Genomic DNA, 13,497 nt, shown 5'->3' on the forward strand with positions numbered 1-13,497 from the left:
AAATGTGTCTAGGGCAACAGTAGCAGCAGCATCTGAGAGCTTGTTAGAAATGCAAAATTTCTGGCTACCACCAGAAATTACCTACAGAATTAGAACTTTCATCTTAACAAGATCCCTATGCACATTAAAGTCTGAGAAGCCCTGACAGGCCACTGAGATTTCTACCATTAATTCTTTACTGCTGTTTGTAAAATAACATGATATATTTAAAAGACTGAACATTTCCTGAAAGAAAAAAAAAAATATGTCTTACTTATAAACAGATAAAAGGAGAAACTGAGGAATTATTTTACATGAGAAGATACACTGAAATATTGCCTTCAATCAAAAACTTCCATTTAAAATACTATGAAATAACATATGGTTAAAAGGTAACCACCTAGCTCAAATTACTAACTTCAGGGCTAAGTAAAATGAGGGATAGGGAAGCTAAGTGGTTTGATTAAAATTGAATAGTTTGTCATTGGCACAATGGAAAGTGAAATCCAATTCTACGGACTCCTATAATAACATGTTCTTTCCGGTGGAAAAAAATTTAAGGACATTTTCCTGGAGTAAATTACACAGTTAACATAAAGTAGAAGTATACCTAATTTTTAAAGAATGAAATATCTACACAAAACATATTGAAAGAAATCAGCAAAAATATGTTATAGTATATGTGTTTTGGTCCATTAAAAAAAGAGAGAGAGAAACTTTCAAAATTTGAACTGGAAGAAAGAGAACTGGAATCTGACAAATTAATAGGGGCATAACATTCAAATATACGATTTTCAAAGGATGACACCACATGTCCTTTAAGTGGCAGCATCTTTTTGATGAATGAATCTGGAACACTTATTTTTAGAAATACTAAAAGTTTGGCTTTGTTACTTAAATTTTACCATACATTAATAAACAAAACTTCTTACCATCAAAGAAGCTCTTGGCTCTTAGGTAACTGACACTAAGCCTGAGAACTGAAAGTTTGTCCAGCTTATTAATAACATCTTGGGGAAAAGGGAGCAGACTGGCCAAACGGTCCAACTCTGTATTAAGTCGGTCTCTATGTCGCTTGGAAGGATTTGACTTGATTCCTTCAGCTGGGATTGGCTTGACACTGAAAAACAAACAAAATACCACAAAATACTTTAAACTACATAGAGCAAAAATTTCTGTTGTATTATAGCTCCTAAATATTTCTCTAATAAAACAAATACCTAAAATCTACTTCAAGTTAACATAAATCCTCTCAAAATACTCCTTTCATATCTTAATTAAGAAAAACAAGGGGGTGGGTAAAATTCTTCATAATGTTATTAAAACCTTATGGAATCTTAAGAAAATGCTAAGTACATCTTACATACCTTATACTTCCTCTACTTCATACATTTGTGGTATCATGATTCCCAATAACAAATCCTAGTGTATTTTTCTTCAAACCCAGCCATTGTTATGGAAAGAAAAAAAAGAAATCTGTAATAAATTATGTAAAAATTATGCTTCTTTTGCTATCTTCTACAAGAAGCATCTTGGAACAATTTGTGATGTAGATAGATAAGAGCTACCCTAAATAAAAAGCTTATCTTTATCACCCCCAACTTCCTCTATTTAACACTTTCATCAGTGTCAAGTGACAAGTATTCAAAGCCCTCTGGTACCTCCAGATGGTCATCCAGCATCTAATGGGGTCCTCAACATTGAAAAAAAAAATTGACTTTGTTTATTTATACTCATTGATCAACAGATATCAGATGTTAACTGTGATTACTCACAAATTTTGCTTTTAGGACTGGTCAATAATTACAAATAAATATTAGCTCTCATAGTTAATATCTCAATTAGAAAATTCAATGAAACTCCAACACTTAGCATGATTTTCATAAGACAGAAAAGATATTTATGGTTAGCAGTAGAACTTGAGCTTAGAAATGAGAAACTGGTAACTTCACACAAAGGGCTTAGCCAGGTTTTCACAGCAGATATCCACTATTTAAAATGAATTTACAGATCATCAGACATCCATACTGAAATATAGAGAAGATATTATAAAGCAAAGTAGATCATGCTTCTGCACCTTTCCATTTGCCATAAAATAAAAATGTATGCAGGGTATTCTTTTTTTTTTTTTAAAAGATTTTATTTATTTATTTGACAGAGAGAGATCACAGTAGGAAGAGAGGCAGGCAGAGAGAGGGGAAGGGAAGGAAGCAGGCCCCTGCTGAGCAGAGAGCCCGATGCGGGACTCGATCCCAGGACCCTGAGATCATGACCTGAGCTGAAGGCAGTGGCTTAACCCACTGAGCCACCCAGGCGCCCTATGCAGGGTATTCTTACAACAAAGACTCCCCCTAGTTTTTATTGAGAAAACAAAGACATTTTCAACAATTCAAATTATAGTATCTTAAAAATAGAAACTGGCTTGAATATAGTGCTATTAATTTGATTTAATCACAAATATTTCTAGATACTTTGTTTTCAATGTCATATATGGTGAATACTTTATATATTAATAAGTCAATATAAAATTTAAATGTTTTAATATTGTCCCTAACAAATAATTTCTAGAACTTATCTGTTTCTATTTTTATTACCATTTACTTTATTTCCACAAAAATAAGAGTTAAAAAATTGATAAAGTATATGGCATAAATACAAAATAAATCAGGTACTTTCTCCAGGCTGTTTGTATAACTGCATACTTAACAGAAATTAGTGACTATTTCTCTAGGTGTTTTCCCGTAATCATACTACATTTATACTCAAATTCAAATTATCTTAAACTTCTTCAATTAATTTCAACTGAATTCCAAATGTTACCTATAATGAATGCCGACCTCACTGAGTAATTCTCTACTGATTGATCACTTGTTAATACAAATATTTCCTTGTACTTATCATGTCCTGCGTAGTCAAGGAAGACATTCTCCTACATATTCAAAAATTATGATAGGAGTAAAGTATGTGAGCAAAGGTTTGAAAAAAGATTTTTATAGACAAGTTGATATCTGAGATGGGCCTTTAAAGATGAAGGAAGTTTCAGGAGGAGGGAGGACCGAGAAATGATGAACTGTGATAAGTTCCCTGTGTGGAGTGTGAAGACTAAAGAGCAAGAGAGAGAAGGGGGAAGCTAGTTAGGCCACATTCTGGCAACAGTGACTGCCTACCGTGTGCCAATCACAGACGACCCAGCAGTGAACAATGCATACTAAAGTTCCTGTTCTCATGAAGCTTACATTTCAGTGGAAGACACAAATAAATAAATGAATGAACAAGCATAAGACTTTGTGGACTGGTAAGTGTTAAGAAGAAAAATAAAAAGCAAGAGAAGGAATTAAGGAGTGACAAGGGTGCTGGTTTTGAGAGCTGGGAAGGATCTCTGGTGTTCTGCTGCAGTACTGACATAGCTATGGCCAAAGAGTGAGCCCTGTGGGTATCTGATGAAAAAATGTTGAAGACCGAGCAAACAGCAAAATTCCTTTCAGAAATGGTATAAAGTTAGACTTTGGTATCTAGGACTCATCTTTCAGCTGGGATTTACATGACCAGTCTTGTATTTTACTAAGCTGACTCTGGCTATGGAGAGGATGAAATGCAGGGCAGCTCTCACCCAAGCTAGCACCGCTTTCTGAAATACAAATCCATGTCACTCCTCAAATCAAATCCATGTCAGTGGCTCTGCACAGTCCATGTTCCTTAGCCTAGCAAAAAAAAAAAAAAAAAATGCTTCTGGATCTTTTACGGTCCACTGTCGTCTGGCCTCATTCCTCCAACCAAATCCTTTCCTGTCCATTATATGCCAGAGGGAAGAAATTACTTTGTTACCAATATATATTTTGGTGCTTCATACATGCTACTCTCCAGAATTCTCCTGTTCTCTTCCATTAGCTTCAAAGCCCTGCTCAATTCGATCACATTTGTGAAGTCCTCCCTGCCCTACTCACAACGCATCCCTCCTGTACTACTTCTGTACCTTGGGCATCAGATGCAAATGTCTTATACAACCACTCCATTAAGGAATATCCTGTGCAGATAGCATTTCCAACAAGCTGAAACTGAAATCTTGCACTCCTGGTAGCTTTCCAGCAATGATTATAAAACATCAGGGAGAAGACAGTAACAAACCTCGAGGCAAGACAAACTGATAGGACACAGAGAAGAAAAAGAGCATTCAAGATATTCCTCCACCTGGTACTGCTGCCTATCTTATGCTGGCTCGCAGCGGACTTCAAACCTGAGCTAAGGCAAAACACTTCTCTGAAAGATGTCAAACTGCCCACAGCTCCGGTGTGTTATTATGCACATTATGGAAGGTTTAGCATGCGATCAAATTTCCTAAGTTACATAACCGGTGTTACATATACTTGTTTGTTGTTCTTATTACTATGTAGCTTTTATCATTTTTGTATCTCTGTTGCTCAGCACAGTACTTGACATAGAGTGAACTTTCAATTAATGTCTGCTGATCAGAAGCATCCAGAAAAAAAGTAATCAGAGCCTCACCAAAGGCAGTGACAGTACACATAGTAAGGCCTGGCATGAGATGTTTAAACATAGCACTTTGTGCCCACCACGAAGTTTGCTGTATACCAAGACACAAATGTTTGCTGATGGGGCACAGAAAGTATGGAAGAGGAAAACACTGAATGAGGGAGAGGTTACTAAACTGAAATTTGTAGCTTGAGGTAATAACTATATTCCTAAGAGATGGTACACCAAAGAGAAAGAGACCTGAGGACAGACCTTGATGATACCAAATTTAGGTATAAGGCTGAGGATGAGGCACAGGCAAAGACAACAGAGGATGAATTATAAGAAAAAGGGAAAATATCCAAGGCAAAATATTTTAAAAGTTACATAACAAAATCAAATGTACAGAAAAAGAAGTAAGGTCAGAGCTGAGAAGTATCCAGAGGGCATGGCATTTCAAATACACTGTTGTAAAAGCTAAAGTAATAGACATGACATGCTTTTTCACTGATTTTGTAAGAAATATTCAGAACTATTTTGTGAAACTATTTCATCCTTATCTATACATTTTAAAGATGCATTTAATAAATATAGAGAGTAAACTTACATCCATTACACTCGACTTTGGTTACACTAGTACTTTTACTTTTGTTACTGCCTTTAAATCTATGCCTAAATATAGTGCCAAGCATCTATTTAAATAAAAAGCCACATCTGAAATACAAACAAACATCCCTATAAGATTAGATTTGAAAGATCTGAAGTAGCTATCTCTTGAAATAGAGACCACTGATTTTGATATAGCAAAGGAGCTATTTATTATGTTTTTTTAAACTTTACCTCAGAAACCTTGTCCCAACCTGCAAATCAGAACTGTTGTGAAATCAAGACTCTAGCTGACTGCCTGCCGTGCTTCTGTTTTAAAGCCCTGTGTGCTGTTAGTACTGCTGTTAACAAGCCCAACAGCACATCCAATGCCAGTTTGAGCGCCATCTTTAAAGCCTTTTTCATATCCCAGTGTAGAATGTCTTAGGGGCATCTCTAGTGCCCAGTGCAGAAAGCAAGATTAAAATTTTAACCCAGTTTAGTCATAAAAATTACCTTAACTGTAAATGTTTGTTTTTATACATTTATCATAAAACCTCAAATGACATGCAAAGATATAGCTTTAGTAATCCTTTGAGATTAAAGCAACATTTTCTAATAGAGATTACCTACTGCAGTACTGAGTCTGCTCTATCAGCATTTTCCTCTCAGTGATTTAATCTACTCCCAAATGTTTATTCCATATACTAATAAATTGTTTGCCTTTACTTCCAGTGTCTCTCATTCATATTTTCCAGAACTTAGGCATCCCCTTCTCTCCATGTGATATGGTAATAATCTTCACTCAAGCCAACAGCCAATTGAAATATTCTTCAGTAAATCTCTGTACCCTAGTGACTATACTCAAGCCATTCATTCATCATTTCCACCCCATGGCTTCAGTGTGCACTTATTTATCTCTGAATGTAAATGCTGAATGTGTGATGTCTTAAATTATATGATTAATGTAATGTTGGAGAAGTGATCTTTAACACAAATGAAGTAAAATTTCACTGGCAAGCTGAATACAGGTGAATATTTTATTTCTCTAGATGGGGAGAAAAACGTCTATAAAAACTTTGGAGAATTCTAGCTGGAAGCCACTTTTAATGAGTCATATTTCTTCAGTCACTCTCTTGCTGTCACTCTATAGCTGTGATAAGTTCTTTCTTCTGAGGCAAGAGGCAATAACATACAAATACTTTACAGTCTCTAGGACCTTATAGGTGAAAACCAGACCATGAAATATGCCCTAGAAATCCTGGTTACTCCCAAAATCCTGAAAAAACTTACTGCAAATATTGCCTTTTACCTCTTCTTATGTTAATATACTTCTTTAAGGGGCGCCTGGGTGGCTCAGTGGGTTAAAGCCTCTGCCTTTGGCTCAGGTCATGATCCCATGGTCCTGGGATCTAAGCAGGGAGCCTGCTTCCTCCTCTATCTCTGCCTGCTTCTCTGCCTACTTCTGATCTCTGTCTGTCAAATAAATAAAATATATTTAAAAAATATATATATACTTTTTAAAAAAAATTTCCATTGGAACACACATAAAATATATCTACCATACCTAAAGCACTAAAACAAAAATTGTAAGTGGTCAGTCGTTAAGTTAGTAAACAATGCCCAAATACCCATATGCATGATACTAGGAAGCTCTTGTAAAAGACTGACCTAACCTTAAAGAATTTATCTTTTTTACTAGAAGGAGATGCACTGTAATAAGACAAAATCAAACACAATGTATCATACAATAATCCAGTTGCCACAAAAGTGATGCCCAAGAGTTGAGAAAAGTAAGAGCAGGTAGAGTAATGAGGGCAGGTTTCATGAAGATGTGACATGTAAATCAGATCTTAAAAGACAGGTAACTCACTTCCAGCTTCATGACCACAAAGCATATAGCCCTCTACAAAGACCCTTCTCTTCAAACAAGTCATGCCAGACAGGGAAAACATGAGACAGAAACAATAAACCTAACAGAGAACTAAAACCCAGATATTAATAAGAAGATGAAAAATAAGTAGAAACAAAAATTAATGATAACATAGAACAGGAGGAAGGAAAATGTAATCATAGCATATTACTTAGCTCAGCAGTAAACAATATTTACAGTCAAAAAATAATGAAGCATCAAAAGTGTATTTAAAATAGTGATAAAGTTATACTGGGAGGGTGAAGAAAGATGAGGGCAAAGGCGAAATGAAAGAACACTAATTAATTATGACAATAAAAGATCAACAGATAATACCTGATATGCTAAAAAGAAGAAAGCATTATACACAATTTACTGACTTTTTTTTTTTTTAAATTTACTGACTTTCTTAACTGTGCATGTGTTAATAGGAATACACTGCCAAAAAAAAATTCAATCAAAAATAGGGGGGAAAGCCAACAAACAACTGAAAAATATAAGACAAAGCAAAGCAATATGTAAAGGATACCTCAAGAAGAAAAATCTCCATTTATACTATTAGTAACTACTATGACTACAACATACCACACACATACACATTTACATTTCCAACATTTATGTTCAATTACCTATGCCTCCTGTCTTTTTTGCCTATGAAATTGACAAACCACATTTTAAAGCAAAAATGCAAGGGCACAGACACTCTCACATATAACCAAATAGGAATAAATCTTCTGTAGAGTAATTTGACACTATGTTTCAGAGAACATTTGGCTCCACCTTGAAAGTATACATATAAAACTTTGAACTTCCAAATTCCACTTACAGGAATTTTTTCTAAGGAAACAACTAAGATTTGCCTGAAATTCATGTATCTAAGGAGTATTCTCTGAAATACTAAAGTATTAAAAGGTTGGAAATAACAGAATTTACTCCCAAAGGAAAAACAGTTAAGTTATGGAATATTCACATGATGGAATACTATGCAGCCACTGAAAACAGTATTTTAAAGGGAGGGAGGGAGGGAGGTAGTAAATTAAGAAGATTGTAGGAAAAGACTTAAGAGGAAAGAGCATGAGTGCAAGTGTGGAGTTAAACAAAAGTCTGGGAAATGGTAAGTCATGTATTTCAGAACACTAAGTATGTAAGGAGAAACACTGGACATTCAGGAAATCCCTAATATACAGGTGTGCCTTATGTATCACTAAACTTATTCACATGAGCAATACTGTGAAGTTGGTAATAACATAAGCTTTGGAGCCATAAAACCTGAAATCTGATATTCAAACTCAGGTTTTTTCATTTACTACCCGACAATGCCGAATCTGAACCTCAGATTTCCATCTATAAAACAAATAATAATACCTTTCATACTACCATTTTAAAATAAAGTGTATATAAAGCACCATGCACACAAATATTACAGTAAGTCCTAACAAACAGTAGCTTTTTGATAATTAAACCACTGTGCAAAAAAATCCACTTTCAAAGAACTGTGGAAGCAGAAATGTACTATCGTTAGAGATTTGCATGGTATTGATTTCTAAGTACTTGTTCTAACTACATACAATGCTAAGCACGTACTATGTAAGTTTATTTGTCAGTGGAGTAGCACCTTTCAGTCTAACCATAACTGAGAACATAATCATATACTGCCTCTTACAGGAGAACTGATTGTTCTATGATAACGTAAGATGAAATTCTTTAAAGAATAGACTTTTACATTTCCGTTTCATTTATATCATTAACAACCTTTACAGTGTATAACAAGCTTTTGTTCTGTTAAGTTTAGTTGTGAAAGTGGTAGTATAGGTGCTGACTGTCCTGCTCTCTTGGTCAATCACTTGCTCAGATCTACAAAAGCAAGGAAACTAGACCTTATTCTTTAACTTAGACCTAAAGCTCCTTCAATTTATTTCTCACTTTTCCCTCTATTTGCTATTTATTTTCCACAAATGCTGATAACTGAACACTTTCACTTACTCAATTCACAGTTCCAATATGTAAGAGTCTCTACGGTCACTATGTACAAACTAAGTTAAACCATCTGAGAGAAAAATGATGGTGAAGCAATAATTATGTAATTCAAAAGACTTATCTTTTTATTTTAAAAGCTATTTAGAATGGGATCATAGTACATTTATATAAAACATTTTTAGTAAGACAATACAGAATTTTACTAAGTATTATATAAATGAGGCTCATTGGACTTAAACAGAACAGCAATTTAGCAAATATTGCAGGAAAGACCATTCTTTTGTATTATATAACATTAATATGTTAATAAGGAAAAAGAATCATCCAAGACTAAGAAGTTATTACCAGTTCTGACATTTCATGATGGCTATTTGACCACCATTACTGTGATTATCATTTTTAAGCGTAGATAGTATTTACTCAACACCTATTATTTACCAACGATCAGTAATACCTTTCTAGAAATACAGTAAATTGAAGTTCCACTAAAACTTTCTCTGTAGTAATAAAATTTTTAAACTATAAAAATATATAAAGTTATTATTAAGAAAAAAGATTCTGTTTAACTCAATAGTGTGCTTTTAACCTATTTTGATGAGACAAATTAAGAAAGTTAACTAACCAAAGTAAGCAAATGAAAATACTTTCATCTCCAAAGAAAATAAAACAGGAAAAAATTTGAGTTAAAAAAAAAAAAAAAAACCAACTGTCTGCCTTCCAAGCATGGTTATTACATATAGAGCAACACTTTAAGTTACAAAAGAATCCATTGCTAAGGGTATCTTATGAAAATGCTTTTAGAACATGGGTCTGGTGCAAGGTTGGTCCATATGCTTTAATTTCCTAATTTAATTACTCCAAAAAGAAAGGAAACATTTAGTGAGCATCCACTATATACAAGATACTTTAGTGGCATTAAATTGAACACACAGAAGTTATATTTCCTATCAATTAGATAATTTTCAATGTGAGATTTGCCACTAGAGGGAGTTTATCTTGTTTGATAAATTCAACTGAAGATGCACTGGAAGAACTTAGATTAAAGTTATCACCTACTTAATTCCAAAATTTTTGGAACTGTATATTAAAATGACTGTCTAAGTAACAGTCCTATAACTATAATAGCACATTTTTTTCATTAAAATAAAATGGCTCTCACTTAAGGGATTAAAATTAAATAGATCTCTATAGCATTTTCAGCTCAGACTCGATCTATTTTTCTGACAATGCTGGCCTATTTTAGACCTCATTAGCTAAAAACTAGTAACTAAAAATTAATATTAAATTTAATATTAGGTTTAATGGCTACATTCCTAAAATGAACTTTGATTAGTTGCCTTCTAGAGTGAACCATTTTTTTCATTCAGGTAAAAAGTTATAATCAATTTCACCTGATTCTGTAAATGCCAGTAGTAGGCTTTTCTTAGGAAACAATGTAGTGACATTTTGATGTATTTATATGACTAGAAGCAATGCATGGCGCTCAACAAAGATCTGATAAACATCTATACTAACTAAAATAAAATGAAGGTGAATGTGGAAAATGCTTTAGTTACACTGTATTATAAGAGATTATTAAATACAAATATATTAAAAGGTTTTAGGAAGTCTATTAAAATGTTAAGATAAAATAATGAAAGGTACATCTTATACAAATAAAAAATGTAATATATTTAAAGGGAAGATCTTTAATAAAATGTTAATTAAAGCCAAAGTTGTTAAACTTTATAATGAATACAATACTAAGGCTTTTGATTTTTTTTAAAGTCATCTAGATACTTTGTTACAATAATGACTGAAACCTAAAAATTCACCAGGGAGATGTTCAAGTTTTCTAACCATACATATAAAATCCATGATGTCTCTATTTTATATTATGCTAAGTGTACTACTGTATTAATAAATACATAGAACAGGCATTTGGGATACCTCTCAATTTTAAATAACCATCAAAGACAAGGTTAAGTTAGGCGAATACATTTTTATATAAGAAACCACTCCACAAAACACATGTCACAGAACTTCCAAGACACAAAACTGCTGACTAGGCAGTATTCCTAATGTCAGCCCCACTGCAGGGTAAGACTTTGAATTTTAATCAGTATATTTATAGGTTAATGTCCTCTGTTAATGCCAACCCTAAATCTGAAGAACTATGATAACTGAAATTCTAAAAGGAAATTAAAACTCCAGAATAATGACACATAATGAAAATAATGAAAAATCAAGTTACTGGTTCCAAATCAAAATTTTAAACTGTTACTTTTCTGAGCTGGATTAATGACCTAAATTAAGTTTTAAGCAAAATGCACACTTCTGATTTGTGCTGAGTAAACCTTTGTGTTCTTAAAATGGTTTATGAAAATTTGAAAAATGTTAAGTAACTCAAAGATCATCATTAATAATAAACACATGAATACAGCCAACTCCCAGCAGTCAATCTGTGTCAAGCACAGATTTTTTTTTCTGAAACGTTATCTTAAAGTATTTACCATCTTACACAAATATCTCACCAAAACAAACAAAATATCTAAGTTTCTAATAGCTCAATTAGAATTGACAAACTTGGAAGCAGGAGGAAAAGGTAATTAATAAAAGATGCTAGGAATGCAAACGTCTGTCTCAATAATTCCAGCTCCAAATCTTTCAATTCACACACCCTAAAATCACCTCTAAAGTGTAAGGAAGTTCCCCCAAAGGGTGGCTGAACATACAAATCCCCCACTATATCCTGTCCACCACACTCACTCATCCCCGCTACCACCTCTATATATTTTACCGATAGATCACGCTGAGCGCTACAAAATTACTGCCAAATAAGTATATAGAAGCGCAGCAGAAACCCAGTTGCAGGGACCGAAAAATATCTTCACAGGAACTCAGAGCCTTTCTTACAGACGGCACGTGTTTAGCTCTTTAAAACATCTGGCCCTACCAAGGAATGGGAATAATAACCGTACTTTAACCTAACCCATGAGGATATTAAAAGTGGAAGGGGATTTCAAAACGGTTTTATGTTAACTAATCCACCAGCCCCATAGGGCAGGCTAGACCTGTCAACAAATTAGGAACACAGAAAAGAGAACAAGGGTGCAGAAGGACGGGGGTGCGAGAGGGTGCGTGCGCGTCGGGGACGGGGGAGGCGCGCAATTTTTTAAATGCAGTAATTAAAAATTGAAAAATCCAAGGCCTGGGTCTCCCCGCTGGCCTCCAAATCTCGATTCCACAGACTGTATCAGGAATGAACCTAATCTCTAGACGGCGAGGATTTGGGGGCGGGGTAGCGCCCCCCACCCCCACCCCGCACCAGCAGAGGGGACGCGCTCCCGACACTCACGTTTTCTGCACCGGCTTCCGCCGCTTGCGACTGGCATAGGTGATGTGGGCGCTGCTACTGTTCATGGTGCCCAGCCGGCGGCGGCTCCTTCCCGGGAGCGGGCGACACTGCCCGGTGCCCGGGATCCGGCAGCAACCCGGACGACTGCAGCAGCCGGCGCCGGCTTCCACGAAGTCACGCCCGCTCCACCTGCGTCCTCCCCAGGCGGTGGCTCAGACGCCGCGCGCTCCGAACCGGGGCTCCAGCAGCCCCGCGCGGCCAGGTGCGTTACCCGGGTCTGGAGCGGAGGGCGAGGGGCGGAGACCCGTGAGCGAAGCGGCGCAGGTGCCGTCTGCACCGGAGGAGGCGGCGCTGCGCGGTCCGCAGGTGAGGCGGCCCGGGGGGAGGAGGAGCCTGGCCCGCTTGTTTGGAGTCCTGGCCTGGGTCGCGCGCTCTGGCGCCGCGCCCCGTGACCGTCGCCGCGGCCCCTTGGGTAAGGGAGGCGCCGCCGCGCTGCTCCTGGGGCTTCCCCTATGCCGGGTGCTTCCCGCCTGCCGAACTCGGACTCTGGCCGCACTCTGGTGCCACCAGCTTCCGCTCGGCTACGCGGCTGTCTCTGGTCCTGGTCACGTTCTCGGGACCGAGCGTCGAGTGGACTCCCCCTGCGACGCCTCTCGCCGCGGCACACACCGGCTGAATAGCAGACGTGCCCCCGACCCCTCTCGGGCTCCGCCCAGCACATCGTAGCCCCGCCCCATCCGATTGGCCCCACCCCTCCAGTCCATTCCCTTGAGGTCCCCACCCTCCCTGCGTGTGATGACGGAAGACGTAAGGACGCGCCCCCGCCCTCCCTTCCAGTAGCCATCTTCTTGAGGTCGAGGGGGTGGGCTCTGTGGAAACATTTGCAGTCCAGAAAAGAGGTGTGAGAACAGATTATGTAGTAGCCAAACTCTTTGTAGCTTGAGTGGCGCCACACAGACAGACCAAATAGTGAGCTTAACTTCACCTACGTGAGAGTGACTCAGCAAACTTTTGGCTAAGAATTAGAGCGAGTTGGCAGATAACCAATGGGACTCTATAAAGATTTTCCTAGAGGGGAAGACTTCATTCAGGAGGCCACGTACCCGTTGAACTTGAAGGCTGAGAGTTTCCCTGGCCTTTAGTTTTGCTTTGCCCCCATGCTAGACAATATAGTATCTTTTCCCCAGCCAGAAAAACTTCCATTATTCTACAGCCAGATTTCAGTGGGACGGAAAGG

The 13,497-nt window shown here is 37.1% G+C and overlaps 1 protein-coding gene across 1 annotated transcript in view; it reads right to left on the reverse strand.

Annotated features, from left to right (window-relative positions):
• Positions 1 to 12,984, reverse strand: part of AHR (aryl hydrocarbon receptor) — a 50,076-nt gene extending 37,092 nt beyond the window's left edge. Inside the window, exons 1-2 of the mRNA XM_082693004.1 lie at positions 12,261 to 12,984; positions 912 to 1,099 (exon numbers count right to left, since the gene is read on the reverse strand). Of these exons, the coding sequence (XP_082549130.1) occupies positions 912 to 1,099; positions 12,261 to 12,325 (253 nt within the window). The 5' untranslated portion in view covers positions 12,326 to 12,984. The remainder of the gene's footprint in view (positions 1 to 911; positions 1,100 to 12,260) is intronic.
• Positions 12,985 to 13,497: the final 513 nt, after the last annotated feature.

This window comes from Mustela nivalis (genome assembly GCF_964662115.1).
Source record: "Mustela nivalis genome assembly, chromosome: 12".
Classification (NCBI taxonomy): domain Eukaryota; kingdom Metazoa; phylum Chordata; class Mammalia; order Carnivora; family Mustelidae; genus Mustela; species Mustela nivalis.